The sequence below is a fragment of the Tursiops truncatus genome, chromosome 20 (genome assembly GCF_011762595.2).
Source record: "Tursiops truncatus isolate mTurTru1 chromosome 20, mTurTru1.mat.Y, whole genome shotgun sequence".
Lineage (NCBI taxonomy): Eukaryota > Metazoa > Chordata > Mammalia > Artiodactyla > Delphinidae > Tursiops > Tursiops truncatus.
This window is the reverse complement of record NC_047053.1, coordinates 12,739,391-12,755,571: the sequence shown is the minus strand read 5'-3', so window position 1 is coordinate 12,755,571 and position 16,181 is coordinate 12,739,391. Positions and strand designations below refer to the sequence as shown.

The 16,181-nt window shown below is 56.3% G+C and overlaps 1 protein-coding gene and 1 long non-coding RNA gene across 2 annotated transcripts in view; both read right to left on the bottom strand.

The window, feature by feature from the left end:
• RTN4RL1 (reticulon 4 receptor like 1) overlaps positions 1-13,062 on the bottom strand; it is a 67,443-nt gene extending 54,381 nt beyond the window's left edge. The window contains exon 1 of the mRNA XM_033847381.2: positions 12,218-13,062. Coding sequence (XP_033703272.1) covers positions 12,218-12,230 — 13 coding nt within the window. The 5' untranslated portion in view covers positions 12,231-13,062. The remainder of the gene's footprint in view (positions 1-12,217) is intronic.
• On the bottom strand, positions 856-11,026 carry LOC141277335 (uncharacterized). The gene is made up of 3 exons (XR_012328534.1): positions 10,952-11,026; positions 7,926-8,184; positions 856-2,156 (listed from the first exon to the last, which is right to left on the bottom strand). It is a non-coding gene; the product is annotated as an uncharacterized lncRNA (long non-coding RNA).
• Positions 13,063-16,181: the final 3,119 nt, after the last annotated feature.

The following is a 16,181-nucleotide window of genomic DNA, read 5'->3' as shown; positions in this document are numbered from 1 at the left end:
ACACCCTCCTCCTCCTCAAATAACCAGAAGGCTTTGCATCCTGCTGTCTGCTACTTGGGGTAGTGTCAAGCTCACCTACCTAAGGGGCATCACTGACCTCTCACACTGGCTTCCTTATGAAGACCTTATGAAGGACTTCCCCTGCCCAGAAGCCCACACAGCACATGGGCCGAGGCATGTGCACAGGTGTGGGCTGTGGCATAAAAAAGAGGGAAACCGTCTCCACGCACAACCCAGAGGATGGGCCGTCAGATGAGGGACATTCTGCGGTCATTCAAACAGGTTTCGAATGACCACCCTAGAAAGGCGTTTGAGATCTACTGTTAATGCAACAAGGGCACGTTTGCATGAATGTAGGAAAGAAGGTTAGAAGGAAGGATGCACCATATGCCCTGGGAGGGATGAGGGTTCCCACTCTTTGACTTGTGGGATTATAGTGATTTTCTTCTTTTTGCCAACCTGTGGTTTTCCAATGTTTTCTGCCACGTGTATGCATTATTTGCAAAGTTCAAAAATGTTATTCTAGGGAGAGAAGGCTGCTGTAGAAATGAGGCAGCAGGTGAAAAAAAGCAAGACCTTACACAAAACTAAGTTCTATGTTTTGTGCTTAGGAGTAAAAGGCAAGGGCTTATGGAACTGATCTCTGATCTTATACTAGGGTTACAGCCTGGACCACATTAAGAGCCAAGGAGAGGCTTCCCTGGTGGTGCAGTTGTTGAGAGTCTGCCTGCTGATTCAGGGGACACGGGTTCGTGCCCCCGTCCGGGAAGATCCCACATGCCACGGGGCGGCTGGGCCCGTGAGCCATGGCCGCTGAGCCTGCGCGTCCGGAGCCTGTGCTCCGCGACGGGAGAGGCCACAACAGTGAGAGGCCCGCATACCGGTGGCCATATTGGCCCTTGTGTGAGGTGAAAAGTCATGGGTGCAGACAGTGGGGCAGGGGCAGGAGTAGCTGTCTTAGGTGGAAGGAGAGGCCATGAGAGAGACCACAGAGAGGTTGCTACTTTCTAGACCTAGCCCCTCTCCTGGAGGCTTCTGGAGTCCAGGTCATGCATCTCTTTGCAATAACCCGCCATTTCCAATGAGCTACCTTGAATCCCTGCCATCACATTTGTTCACTGAAGGCAGAAATACCAGTCCACCAGGGGCAGTGGGCCAATCACAGGAAGACGATACCACTGCTACCTTGAGGCAGCCTCAGGGCCAATTGCCGCCCCATGATTTGGTGGTAAAGTTCCCCCTTCGGGTGGTGCGTTCTCCTGAGCGTGGCCCTGTGAACTGTCCCCGCCTCTCTCCCCTGCTCAGAGATGCTGTATCAACCGCAGGCTTGGGCAACATCCTCCCTGCAAGGAGAGGAAGTAGTTCAAAGTAAAAGGCATTTCCACAGATGGGAGAGAAGGCAAAAGAGGCCGAGTTTTCTCACCCCAGGCACCACCTGCGCTCAGCTTTGCCTCATTTAAACATTTCAGATCTCTGAAGCCCAAAATGTCCACGAGAGGTTTTCATTTGCCACGGAATCAATGGTGCAAATTTTGTTCCATAAAAACCTGCCAAGTACAGCCCTAAACTTTTCTGAGTGAGAGTGCTGTTTCTTTCTCCGACATAGCTCCTGCCCTGCTGGACGTCCTCTGTGGCCCAGTTGCCCAGTCTTTCTGTGCCTGTTAGCTTTCTCTGCCTACAGAGGAATGGAACAGGGCTGGGGTGAGGCAGCAACAGCCCTGGGCCCTAGATGAGCTCTGTAGCCCCTCTGCGCCTCAGTGTTCTCATCTGTAACTTGGGACTAATACAACCTGCCTTTTCTGCTCTTAATGAGGCATTGTACAGGGAAAACCATGAGACACCTTTCTCCACACTCCTCACTTAAAAAAAAAAATCTGTTTCCTCCTGGTTCCTGATACGAAGTTTCTTTTTTTCTTTTCTTTTTTTTTTAAGCCCTAGGTTATCGTGATTTAATTTTTCTTACAGTTGCAGAGCAATTTAAAAGTTAGGTTTGGGTACCAGGTTCCTTGTGTTCCAATTAACATGTAATCAACATTCAATCAACATTGGCAGTCAGCTCATAAAGACACGACATTAGTTATTGATTCAGTACTCTTTACCCAGTGTCACACTTGTGCCACATTTTATTTTGTGCAGGACGCTGTATTAGTCGGGTCCTGGTAAGAAAAACAGAGCACTGTCAGATCGAGTAATTTGATGAGTACATAATAAAGATGAGAAGAGTGGGTAAGGAAACCCTAAGAGATAATGTCTTTTAAGGCCCCCTCCCCACAGAGCTGAGTGAGGAGAGGGAGCTCTTACTGAGCCTGGAGAAAGAGCTGCTGTGAGGGCTTTGACCCTTTCACATATACCAGACTGACTTCCAACTGTCAGAACCCGCATTCCTTTGCCTGAGGGCCTCGTCTAGCAGGGAAGCTGTCTTTGCTTTCTCCAGGGGAACTGTACACTTAGCCAGTGAGGGATGGGAGTTGTGTATAAATACCCCAGCTCCCTCCCCTTGGAGTGAGAGAACTTTGAGGTGCATGTTCTAGACTGTATCTGAAGTTCCCCAGTGAGATTAAGTTCTGGTTGACCATGATAACACAACTGTTATTGGCTTCTTCCCTTCTCTGTCTCATTTCCCCACTCGTCTCCTAATGTTTCCTAGGATCCCTCCCAAATAAAGACGTGCATTTGAATCCTTGTCTCAGGCTATACTTCTGGGAGAACCTTTGGGTGACCTATGGTGGAGGGACACAGAGAGCCCATGGCGACCCACCATTGGTTGAACCCAGCTGGAAGCAAGAGGGCATGGGAGCTCATTGCTGAAGTTCCACAGACCAAGCTCCCAGGACAGAGAGCAGGTTGGAGAAGGGTGGAGAGCAGATCTGAAGGGGCGGCGGGGTAGAGAGTAAGCTGCCTCCTCAAGGAACTTGCCATACAGCGGGGAAGGCAGATAACATAAAGGTAATTGCAATAAAATAGATTGAGTGGGACCTCCCTGGTGGCACAGTGGTTAGGAATCTGCCTGCCAGTGCAGGGGACACGGGTTTGAGCCCTGGTCTGGGAAGATCCCACATGCCGCAAAGCAACTAAGCCCGTGCGCCACAACTACTGAGCCTGCGCTCTAGAGCCCACGAGCCACAACTACTGAGCCTGCGTGCCACAACTACTGAAGCCCACACACCCTGGAGCCCGTGCTCCGCAACGAGAAGCCACCGCAATGAGAAGCCCCTGCAATGAGAAGCCCCTGCACCACAACGAAGAGTAGCCCCCACTCGCCGCAACTAGAGAAAGCCCACATGCAGCAATGAAGACCCAATGCAGCCAAAAATAAATTAAAAAAAAGAAATAGAGTACTGTGACCGGAAGTACAGGATATGGTGGGACATGGAGGTTGGCTCCCCAATCCAGGGGGTGCAGGAAGGTTTCCCAGAGAAGTGATGTGTAAGCTGAGTCCTGAAGGATGAGCGTGAAGGGGAAGAGAGCAGTGAAGAGTGTTCTAGGCAGCAGGAGCTGCTTGTTGCAAATCCTTAGAGACAGACAGAGAGCACAGTTCAGTCGAGGGATTGAAAGAAGTTCATTAGAGCTGGACCTCAGAGTTCAAAGTGGGGAGTGGGGAGAGGAGAGGGTGGGGCTGCAGGTGGGGCAAGAGAGGAGGACTTGACGGCCAGGCTGGGAAGTCTGGACTATCCCCGGAAGGAAAAGGAATCACTGAAGTCTTTTAAACAAGGAGGGACAAGATCCCACCGCATTGTAGAATCTGGCCACCACGTAAAGGCTGGATTGGGTGAAGGCAAGAGTAGAGGCAGGGAGGCTGCTGGTGTGATTGGGGAGAGGATGGTGGCCGAGGCTAGGGTGGAGGTAGGGAGAAGAGGTGCACGAAGGATGCTGAGGGAGGACAGGCAGCACATCTCAGACTAATGGGGAGGGGAGGGGTGAGGGGGGACGTTCGTGGGTCCAATTCTCAGGCTGACGGTACCTGCAGGGATCGTACTGCCAAATGCTGAAATGGGAGAAATGGGGAAAGAGCGAGCTTGCTCAGAGCTCAGAGTAGAAGTAAGAGCATGGTTTCACACACACTGGGTTTGAGGGGCCTGTGTGGCTGCCAGTGGAGACATCTGGGGGAGGGGTCAGCTGGCTGGATGGCTCCGGACGTCAGAAGCAACATCTCATCTGGAGATGAGATGTTGGGGGGTGGTCAGTAAATGGGCGCTACAGCCGTGGACGAGCTGACAGCCCCAGAGCTGAGCTGACACCCCCAGAGCAATGCCTGGGAGGCACCACAATGAAGGATGGCAGGAGGTAGCGAAGCTGGCTAAGCAGGAGCAGCCGCAGAGGCAGGAGAAAGACCAGGGGGGTGGCCATCGGGGAAGCCAAGGGAAACTATGGCCGACGGCGTCAAAGGCCACCACGTCAGGTGAGACAAGGAAAATGTCTGGTAGGGTCAGCGTCAAGCCAGAGAGGTGACAGTGGAGTGACGGCTGATGTGTCCTCCTTGAGGGGTGAGAGGGAGGTGAGGGCAAGCAGACTCCAAGTGTGGACAGCTTCTCCCAGCTAAGTGGTCACCAGGGGTCCAAGCCCCGCTGCACGAGACAGAGCTCAAACCCAGGCCCGTGGGCAGTGCGGTGTCCTCTACGTCAGCACGCGACACAGCCGGTGGCCTTCCTGCCGGCACTGCTTGCTGGCGGCGGACCCCAGCCCCCAAGCTGGAGGAGCTGCTAGGGTAGCAGTAAGGCCAGAGGAGGGGGTCCCTCAAGCCAGCTCTGACCAGGGCCACCTGCGCTATCTGCTCTGTATTCTGGGCTCTAACACTGGACATGACTTGAAGAAACTCTCCTACTGCCGAAAAACATTTGTCAAACCGTCAATCCAGTCGTATTACAGATGGGGAAACTGAGGCCCAGTGTCCAGGGTCCTAGTGAGTCAGCCACAGAGACGGAACCAAACCCAGCCCTGGGACTCCAATTTTGGGGTCCTTTCCAGAGCCCCAGGGTCCCCAGGAAGAAAAGGGTCTTAGCCAGGCCAAAGCCAGGGTCGCACAGAGCTGCTGCTACAGGCAGAGCCTGGCGGCCGGTGAAGACAGAGACAGACAGAAGGGTAAACACCGTGAGACGCACAGGCTGAGGAGGTGGCCGGCGTGCTACAGCCCTCACCCTCCGCCCAGCCTGCCCGGCTGCCCCACGCTGGCCACTGCGTGACTACCCGGGCCCGCCTCCTCCGAAGCCCACCGTACCGCCTGCTCCTTCCTCCTCCCAGCCTGCTCAGACAAGCCCATGAATAGAACATTAAAGGTAAAACCTTCTAAAAGGAAAAGCAGCTCCCTGGTAGGAGTCGCCCCATGAAATGTCAAATGCAGGAAGCCTGCGCGCTTCTCACTAATGGAGGCACCTTAGCCTCCATCCCCATCATCCAGTCGCCCTATAAATAAATCACCGTAAGAAGAATGCCGGTTTTCCCCCAGGGCCTCATGAATCTCTCTATAAAAGCCCCCTTCACGACGTGTTGGCTCAGGTGCCCAGAGAGAGACACGGCGAACTCTGCTAGGACAATTTTAGAGGCAGAAGTAACTCTCATGCCACCTCTGTGGGCTGAGAGCTGGTAACTCAGCCCTTCTCCTGACTCGGGGAAGAATTTTTTTGCTCCATTTCCTGCAGATCCACCCCGACCACAGAGCCACCGTCCCCTGGAATCAGCCCAGGACGCTACCAAGAGGCCTCGGCTCCGAGGGCTGCGGTGGTTTGTCCCCTGGCAGACATGTGATGAGTCGTGCCCACCCACCCCTGCGTGGGCGGGTGAGCCATATACCCGTTTGAGCTTTGTTCCCGACACGTGGCATGCAGAGCGCCGGCCTGCCCACTCCAACATCATGCTAGAGGCCCCGGGGTGGGAGTGCCGACCTAAGCGCCCGAGCCCACAGCTGAGCTTTTGGGACGCTCAGCTTTGCCACAGCGGACCTCTGGCGTGCACTCCCGGAGCCTGCTGCACGCTCACCAGGTGTGTTTCTGCACACACACACAGAGTATTGTGCCAACCCTCTTGCTATGTCGGCACGGAGGCCTCCACAGCACCTCTTCTGAATCACATAGCAGGGGCTGGCAGGGGCTGTTTGCAGTTTCGGATCCCAAGTTCACTGACTGATTAGACAGTAATCACAGGTTCGGAAGCACCCCGCTGAATCTGTTAGATCTGACACCCCGCCCCACCCACACCGAGAAGGAGAGGCACTCCTCGCTCCAAGGGGGGAATCTGCTCTTCTATACCGCGAGATCGGCTAGACTCTGCCTTTTTTTTTTTTCCTTTTCCAAACTGCAGGAAGGATGGGTCTCTCAGGTACGCAACCGCGGCCGGAAGGGGGCAGGAGAAATCCCTTGTGGAGGACAGCTCTGAGTTCTGCAATTACCACCCAGCTGACAGGGTAGGGCTGGGCCACGGGAGCGTCCTCAGGAGTGAAGGAACATTCCAAAGGAGGAGGGGTAGGTGCAGGTGGAGGGACCTCCCTCATCCAGCCTAACTGCCACCACCAGAGGCTGTTGCTCCCTAGTCACCGACCAGTTTGGGGTGTGGCTCTGTTAGCCAGTCCACCAGGACAGCCTGGAAGGGGACCCACGGAGGGCAACCTATGGAGAAGTCCCAGCCCCCAGATAAACCATGGCTCCACCTTTCTTAAGGGCATGAAGGCAGGCAGGTTGGTGCTGGCCCACTGTCTCATCCTTGTCTGCAATGAAGAATCCAGAGCAGGAGACAGTAGGGGAGGGGGTGTGTCTCCCCAGACAGAAAGTGTGTGTGTGGAGGTGGACAGGACACATGAGAGAGGGGTTCAGGGTATCAGGAGCCCCAAGTCCCAGCCAGAGATGTTCCTGGATGAACACCAGAAGGGGAGTGCATGGGAACTACCAGGGAACTCTGTAACGAGGCACAAGTGATTCAGCAGTGCCCGGCACCTCGCAAAACAAATGTCACGTAAATCAAGGCAGATGGGCATGTGAGGCAGTGGAGCTTAAAGGTTAAGAGAGCACAGAAAAGAGCGTGGTGGCAGAAAAACCTGGGATCGTATCCTGACTCAGTGTACCAGCTGGGTGACCCAGGGCAAGGGAGTTCATTTGTCTGTGCCTCGGTTCCCTTATCTTGATAGCAGGGACAAGCACACGCTGATCTTGATGGGTGATTGTGGAGATTGCATGAAGTGAGGCATGAAGTCCACTCAGCTTGGCCCATCACTACTTATAAGCAGCTATTGTCAGCATGCGGACAGGGATTGGCGCAGTCGGATTCAAGGCAGGCTGGGAAGAACAGTCCATTCCCTGACGCCCACTTCCAGCTCGCATCCATCCCTCCTCCCAGCAGGCTTGGCCAAGTATGCTCTGAGACCCGCATGCCCTCCCCTTGCTCTAGTAATGGACACCAAATCAGCCGTGCCTCTTCTCCCCAGTTCAACGACATCCAAAGGTCCCTGCTCCTGGGCCCCCTTGCCTGGGAGTTGATGTCTCCCTAGGTCTTCTCCCAAGCCTTGAGGAAGCCCTCGCCCTGGGGTGCCTGCCTCACTCGTCTCTCGGACTCACTTCTACCCAGGGTGGCCTGGTCAGCGCACCCCGAGGAAAGGGCTGCTTCCAGCACTCTGCACGGAGGTCCTGCCTTCTGCTGTCCCTGGAGGCTCTGTTCCCGTTTCGCCAGTTATTTTGCTTCCTCGGCCATCTGTTCCCTCCCTGTCATCTCCTCTCTGCTTTAACCTTAACCACCACTTCACTGCAGATGGTACCAAACAGATCCGTTCTTGACATCCTTCATGATGCCTGCCCCCTCCTTCTCATCTCCAGAGAGTGAGCTTCTGCTCTGTCCTTTCTCAGGCCCTGACTCCAAAGCTTGGAGTTGGATTCACCTCCCACAAGGTCCCATTCACCCTCCTCGGTCCCAACTCTGCCACAGGTCAGGGGGCAAACACCTACCCTTTTCCCCGTCTTTTCCTTTTCCTAATGAAACTTCCTCTTTTCAAACTTGGCCGAGAACCTCTCCTGGCATCAAGTCCACTGTTTGCTCTGGTTATCCACCTGGTCTCCTAAAACAGAGCTGTTTAACCCTCCAGGGGGGTCGGGGTTGGTAGCCTGAATCTGAGACCAGAAACTCAGGCTCATTCCTGCAGTAAAGGAGCCAGTATGTCCACGCTGGGAGTTTGGGCGCTGAACAGTTCCTCTGTAGAAAATGGACCTGGAAATTGCAGTGAGGAGTTGGCCCTGTCTTGGCATGACAGAGACGGAACCAAAACACATTTTCCACATTGTGTGAGCTCACAAAAGGGGAGCATTGCACTGCTTTCCTTGCTTTTATTCTGGATTCTGGTGAGAAAATGCACGCATGGACTTTATTTAGCAACTCACTCTGCCTCTCCTCTCTATTGAGGTGACCTGGTGCTCCCCTAAAATTCTTCCTATTGGCTTCTCTTTGCTGGCATAAGGACCAGGAGCTTTGAGGAAAGAAGTCCGGAAGCTCCTAAATCAGGAAACTGTCTTGGTGTCATTGGTTTCACTAGGCTGCATTACGTGAACGGGACAGAATTGGGCTGGGAAGACCGAAATCCCGCTTCTGTACCTGGATTCGGGCTAAAAAGCCTCATATCTCAGCCCTCTAGACCGGGCTCTTGTATTTCCCCTCTATACTTTCTCTAGCAGAACGGAGAGTGTCTTGGCTGTCCGTGGAACGCTCTCCACTTCCCTTCTCCATTGGGGCTAAGGAGGGCCATGTCACTAATAGCTCCAAGAGGAGCCTGCTTACACCTGGCCACATGGAGACCCTCTGATTCCCTAGGGAACCTCTGGATTCAAATCAACCAAGCATCTGACAACCCCATGGCCCCTCTACGCTTCCCTTCTTCCCACAAAGGAGACCCAGTCTAGCCACTAGGCCAGCCCATCAGGCTATGGAAACCAAAAGAACAAAATGCATCTTACCGGGTTGCAGGCCTTCATCTAGCTCTCGCTGAATTATGCAGGGATGGCATTAACTTATATAAATGAGTGTGTTTGACTGATTTTGTGGTTGATGTACAGATAAATTCTAACGAAAGACAGCTACAAGCTTTTAAATTATTAATTAGACTGCCACTTAACAAAACCTACTTGGCACTCTATTTCCCTGCTTAACAAGACAAAAACTTTAAGGTTCTGTATGTGCCCAGAGGCTGTTGATTTGCATTCTGTTTTTATAGCTCTAAAAATGAAAACCATAGATCCTGACCTTAAGCAGGCCGCTTCTTGCAAAGCAAAACCCCCAGCAGGCTGCCCTTCCTTCCTGGACGGTGCTGGGTGGCTCGGGGCCTCGCTTGCCCTGACCATCTCTCATCTCTGACCAGAGATTTGCTTTTTATATCCCTGGTTCTTCTGGGGGTAGGCCAGGAGATGGAAAAGCCAGCAGGCCTAAAGCCTGAAGCCTAAAGCTACCAGCGCTGTCAGCAGCAGGGCTATTCTGGTTCACAGAGGTAGGGCACCCCCAGTTCCTAAAACGTCCTGCCTGGGGTCAGCGCCATGTTAACTGCAATAGGACAACCAGCAATCAGAGGGACGACCCTTGTGGTCCAATCCCTACTCTCACCTTCTTCCTCCTCTGGGGTTTCTTTGCAGGATGGGTAGGGCTCGTGGTCCCCTCTTCTCCCAGGAACTAGGGAGGGCTACTCTTTCTTCATCTTTCAAACCCTTTTCCAAATCATAATTAAACTATGAAACTCCCTCAGAGCCAGGACCCCACACAGGGTTCTGCATCTGACAGGCAGGGAAACTGCAACAACTATCTGAAACCACGCTATGACATTTTTGCCGGGAGCCTTTGGGAACGATTTGAGAAGCAGAAACTTCAAGGGCCACCCCTCTTGGCACCAGCCCCAGTCATATCTTTGTCTCTGGGCACACACCTAGAATCCACACAGAGAATCTGAGTGGCCTGCGTGCGTGTGTGTGTGTGTGTGTGTGTGTGTGCGCGCCTGTATGCGCAAAAGAGACCAGTCCTGGGGACCAGGATCAGGGGCCAAGGGAGAAAATTGCCCAGGAAAGGACCCAAATAAAAGTCCTTTGCCTACACCATGTCCCACCAGCAGGCTCCAGGCCGCTGGAGCCCAGCCCAGCCCAGCCCAGCAAAGGACTTCTCTGCTCTGCTTCCCTCAGGCCAATCCAGGTGGAAGCCTCTTTGGTTGGTAGAACCTCTCCTGCCAATGAAGCTGTGCAGGAAGGGAAAAATAGCCCAAGTGGCAAACACACGTGACTGCCAAGCCTCCAGTGGCCACCTCTTGGGCAAGGTAAAGAGCCTCCCCCAGAGGGAAGCGGCCCCCAGAATGCATTGGACTCATCCCAAGCTGGGCCTCTGGCTAGCAAGGATGTGAGAAAAAGCCTCCTGGAGGCTGCTCCAGCCTCCCTGGGCACTTAAACCATATAAATAAAGTGCGTGGGCTGCTTCATGGCTCGTTTTTAACTGTAAACTGCCAAAAGACAAAAGACCAAAAGGGAGATGAGATGTCAGTTCCTCTCTGTTATCTCCATCACAGACCTGCAGACCAGACATGGCGGCCTTTAAAACTGCCTGGGAAGCCTTCCCCACTGGGGCAAGTTTGCACGCTCCTGGCCCAGGCTGCCCAGACCTCGGCCTGCGCTCAGCTGTGTAAAAAAGCATCCTCTCTGTGCAGACACACTCTGGCCAACACCGCTGGTTGCTGAAAAGGCTTTTAGTCCCTTTCTGCTAGGAAAAGGAACTGGGGTGTATCCGTGAAGTGGTTTCTCCAACCAGCCGCAGAGACTTTTCCCACCCACAGTGAAGGGCAGTCAGCGTTTCCCCCCTGCACTGCACCGACCCACGTGGAGGGCACAAGTCACACACAAGTTTGTGGATATTGACACGGTGGGGCAACCGAGGCTCCTGGGTCGGACTGAGACAGCCGGGACCACCACACCGCCTTTACTGCTTCCAGCGCAGGCGTGGTTTCTTCACCTACCTGTCCGACCTGCTTATGGGGTCTCTTCCATCACCCCCACATCTGCTCCTCCCTGCCCATCTCCGGGCTTTGCTTCCCCCTCCTCCGCCACCTCCCCCCTGCCCATTTTCTCCTTCCCCATCCTACTGTGAGGTCAGAATCCTGTGCTTACGACACCTCGGTCTGTTGCCATGGAAACAGGGGCGGATTAAGGCTGGAGCGCGGAGCGCAGGGATCAGGCCCCTCCGCTACCTGAGCACCCGCCTCAGCAGGCTCCCGCAGGGCCCGGGCAGCCAGCCGTAGGCGCCGGCGGCTCGTCAGCCGCTCGGCCCGGGCCAGGGACGAGGGGGTCCCGACGGGGCACCGCAGCCCACCCGGACCTGGGAAGGGAGAGAGGTAGACGCAGAGGCCCGGGCAGCGGTTGGCGGAGCTCGCGGGCTCACGGCGTGGTCACCTGCCCTCCCTGGGCCCTGGGGACAGCTCCCGGCGCGGCAGCCACGTGGGGGCGCGGCGGGACTTCCCCAGCGCCCGCGCCAACTTTGCAGCGCTCAGCTATGAGCTCGACAAGCCCAAGGCTCGTCGTGAGGTGGTCGCGGTCTCTTAAGTTGACCCTGGCTCCGGCCGCGCTCGCTCCCGGCACGGCCTCCGCCTTCGCATCCCTCCGCTCCAGGCAGAAGGAAAGTTTGAGGAACCGATCAGCAGGGGCTAGCCACCAACCCTCGGCCGCTGGGTGTCCAGAGCCCGCTGCTGAGGACCACCAAAGCGGGGCTACAGGGAAGGTGCCCGAGTCCGGGCCCCACCTGGGAACCAGGACGCGCAGTGAGTGAGCGGCCGGGCCGCGCGGTGACTGACCGCCAGCTGCACCGGAGCGCAGGTTGGACCCGGCCCCGCCAAAGCGGCAGAAGCTGGCGGCGTGTGCCCGCGCAGGGGATGGAGCCTGCAAGTCAAAACTTTATACTGGCAAAGCTAAGGTCCCAGGAGGCCGGCGCCCCTTCCATCAGGGGCAGCTCACTGTGGTCTCGAAATGACCTCGCCGAGCCAGAACCCTAGGCCTGGCCGCTTGATCCAGGGAGCAAATCCCGTGTCTCGCTACTGGCCCCAGTCAGGGGCTGAGCTCCTCCAGCAGTACTTCCTCGGCGGTTGCGTCCCCGCAAAGCCCGCCAGACTGCCCAGAGCTGCTTCCCGGGCCCGGAGCCCCGGCGCCTGGCAGCTCTCGGGCGGCTCCCAGGCTCGCGGCTCTGCCCCGTGCGTATCCAACTCCAACTTGCCCCTGCGGCTCCAACTCACCTTTGCGAAGCATGTTGGCCGCGGGGCCGCCACTCGGAGGTCGGCCTAGGCGCGCTCCCTCCCAGGGTCCGGATTCAAATCCTTGGGCGCTGGCTGCAGCTAATCCGAGCGCGTCGAGGCGGGGGCAAGCCGGGGATCCGCTTGTGCCCGGCGGCCCGGCCCCGCAGGGGCATGGTGAGCCCGAGCCCCGCGCCGAGGGCACCGGCGCACACCGGCAACCGTGGCGCTGCCCGGCAACCCCGGGGCGAGCTGCTTGCTCCGCGGAGCTGGCGGCCTGCTTCTGCAGCCCAGAGCACTTTGCAGGCGGTTTTGAGGGGGGACGCCTCCCCCCGGCCGCCCCACCGTGGCCCCCTCCTTTCCGCCCCCTCGGGCCGCAGCCGCCGCCGCGGTTGCTGCAAAAGGGCGCTCGCACGCACCGCCAAGCTCCGGGGAAAGCGCCCGGCGCGCGTTTGCAGAACCGTGCGATCGGCGGAGCGGGGCGCCTCCCTTTCTCCCCCCCCCCCCGGCTTCCCCCACCTCTCCTCCCTCCTTCCCTCCTCCGCTCGCTAGCTCCCTCCCTCTCTCTCTCCGCTCCCCGCCCCCGCTCACGGAGCGCCTCCCATACAAAATTTATGAAAGTGCTCTCAGCTCGCGGTGCTGAGCGCCGTCCTATTCCCAGGGCAGCGGCGCTCAGCCGTGCGGCGCCGCCTCCCAAGGTGTTTTCGCTGCGCCCGACCCCGGGGACGATCCTTGGCCTGCGGCCGTCCAAGTACCTGCCCCAGTCCCCGGGCCAGTCGTCGGGCCACTCGAGAGCCCCTCCCGGGCCCCGTGGGCTTCCTGGGGCTCGCACCCGCCGCCCCGCCCCACCCCACCCCCACCCCCCGCTCGCCCTTCGCGGATGGAGGTCACCGAGAGAGGCAGCTGGAAGCGTGCGCTTTGCCCACCGGCTGGGATGCGAGGACCGCCGCCCAGAGTCCCCGATTACAAGTCTGCACCCCTGCCCATCTCCTCCCTGGCCGGCTCCTCTTCCTCCTCGGAGGCTCGACGGCTCCTCCTTGCCCAGGATAGCTCCGGCAGACCCAGCCGCATCGCATCCCGAGACCCAGGACACTATCCTTTTTGAGGGGTGGTGTGGTGTGCCCCCTGGCTGGTCTACACATCTCAGCAAGCATTGGGGAGGCCCAGCTGCATATTCTAGAGAGGGAAAGACTGATGTGGGGCTCAGGCAAGCTATCTCCGCCTGGGAGGGTGGGGGGCTCTATTCTCCCTCAGTCTACACAGACCCCGCCCGGGGCTTCGTGGAAAATGGAGGAGGCACCGCCTAAAAAGCAGGTCCCACAGGGGACCAGTTGGGTTGAGCTTAGAGAGGGTTCAGGCCAGATGAATCCTGGGTGGAGGCCGGCACCCCCTACTGGCCTGGGATAAGAGGGGTCCTGGAGGGGGAAAAGAGTGGGCTAAGTCACCCTTTAAAGGCACATTTATTGAGGGTCTATCATTGTAGAGTACTACTATTCCCCAGGGATTCAGCCAATGAAAAAGGCAAGGTCCCTGCCCTTGTGGAGTTTACAGTTAATAGGGACCAACTGAGGAAAGTCCAGATGAGATGGCGCGCTTGGAAGAAGAAACAGCCAGGTGTTGTTCTGCAGCTGATATGGGCAGATCAGGGAGAGCCGCTCCGAGCAGGTGACATCTAAGCAGAGACCTAATTGAAGTGAGAGGGTGAGTAGTGTGATTCCTTGGAGAAAAACTTGTCATGATCAGAAGGTCAAAAAGAAGGCCGTTATCATTCATTCACCCATACATGCGTTCAACCACACTGAGGCTCTGGGTTTGTGCTAACCACCTAGGCTTGGACTTCCAGAAGTTTATGGCACAGTTGGGGAGGACCCACAAGCTATCCTAGAATGTGACAGGAAGAGATACAGAGTGTGGGAGGGTGCTCTGCTAGCTCTGTAGGGGGGTGGGGGGGAAGACCATCCAGAAAGGCTTCACAGAAGAGATGCCGTTGGTCTTGAGGGCTGAATTCATCAGGCTGAGAAGGTGAAAGGCCATTCCAGGCAGGAAAGAATGTGCAAATGCTTGGAGGTGAGAGAGTAACCTTGTTCTGAAGATTAAGAAGATTGGTCCGGAACTACCATGGCAGTCCAGTGGTTAAGAAAGAGCTCGCTTTCCAATGCAGGCGGTGCGAGTCGATCCCTGGTCGGGGAGCTGGGATCCCACGTGCCTCTTGGCCAGGAAGCCAAAATGTGAAACAGAGGCAATATTTAACAAATTCAATAAAGACTTTAAAAATGGCCCACATCAGGGCTTCCCTGGTGGCACAGTGGTTAAGAATCCTCCTGCCAATGCAGGGGACATGGGTTTGAGCCCTGGTCCAGGAAGACCCCACATGCCGTGGAGCGACTAAGCCTGTGCGCCACAATTACTAAGCCTGCACGCTAGAGTCCCCGAGCCACAACTACTGAAGCCCGCGCGCCTAGAGCCCATGCTCTGCAACAAGAGAAGCCACCGCGATAAGAAGGCTGGGCACCACGAGTGCAGCAACGAAGACCCAACGCAGCCATAAATAAATAAATAAAATCTATACAAAAAGATGTTCCACATCGAAAAAAAATCTTAAAAAAAAAAAAGGTCCATCTTGTAGTGGGGAAAGAAGGTGAGGTATTCTCTTAGCCTCCACCAGCTGCAGAACTGGACTGAGCCACCCCGTCTGAGCTCCGCCAGGCAGACACTAGCTGAACTCGATGATGCTGAGAGCTGCAGAGGCCCTCCACCAGTAAACCAATGTCGGCGAGGTTGAACAACTTGACCAGCATCTCACAGCAGATCCGCGCCCAAGTATGGGCCTGAATCAGGGTGTGCCGATCCTCCTCCCACCTCCTCAAGCCGCCTCCCCATGACCCCCTGCCCCACAATCTCCAGTATCTTAGGCAAAGTTGGCTGGGGCTGGGCGTGAGTGTGAGAAGCAGAGTTATTTCAGTCCTCTGGCTGGGTGCTGTTTTGGAGTTCAGCCAGGGAGTGGGGGCGACCGTGGGTGGGTGTTGTAGCTTAATGTGGGGGGAGCACTGTGCCCGCCTTCTTGTCAGGCAGTAATTACTCAGACTGCTGAGTAACTCTGGCAGGGAGACCCCCATGGACAGATGGAGGTGTTCTCCGCTTAAGTTGAATAACAGCCCCCAGTGTCCTGCACTGCAGGGTCTTGGGGCACATGCTCATTTCCTAATGGGGGCCAGGGCAACTCATTTAGGACAGGGGCTGTGAGGCAGTGTTATAAAAGGATGGGGGACTTCTATCACCAGTGGGCCCACCTCTGCCTAGGGAAAGGCCCTAAGGGATACGGGGCCTGCTAGGGAGAAGCCATTACTCTGCTGGAGCCAATTTTTCCCCCTTGGAACTCACAGCTGCAGCCAGAGCTAAAGCTACCCACAGGCTGGGCCTTAGTGTCCTGAATGGGGAGGGGCTGGACTCACGGGGTCCCTGGAATTGAGATCCTACACCCTGGGGGTCCAGAGAACCTGAGGGAATGGGAAAGTGCAGCCTGGACTCTTATCAAGCTGATGGGGTGTTCCTTGGACCCATGCTGGCCACATTCCTGTCCAAAGCTGTGATTGTCCTAAGAGCATCAGTTGGTGGTCTGAGGGGCAGAGCACTGACCCCTTCTGGTCCTCCCCTTGGCTGCTCGTTCCCAGCCTGCCCATTCAGCTCTCCTCTCTGGGCAGTCTCCCAGGCAGAGCCTGTGCCTGGCTGCTTGTTTTTCACTTCTCCCTGCACCTTAATTAGGAGTTTCCAAGCAGGGAGGGCCTCCAGGGGAGCCCGAGGCCACAGAGCGCCTTAAAGGGCCAGCTGCGCTCACATAGAGAGCAGAGAGGAAGATGGTGCCAGAGGGCTGCGTGGGCAAACGGTCCTGGGGGACGATTCCTCTATGGGGCAGACCTTGCTGAAAGTCAGTCCTGCAGGTACTCTGCTCTTCCAAATGTCAAGGCTG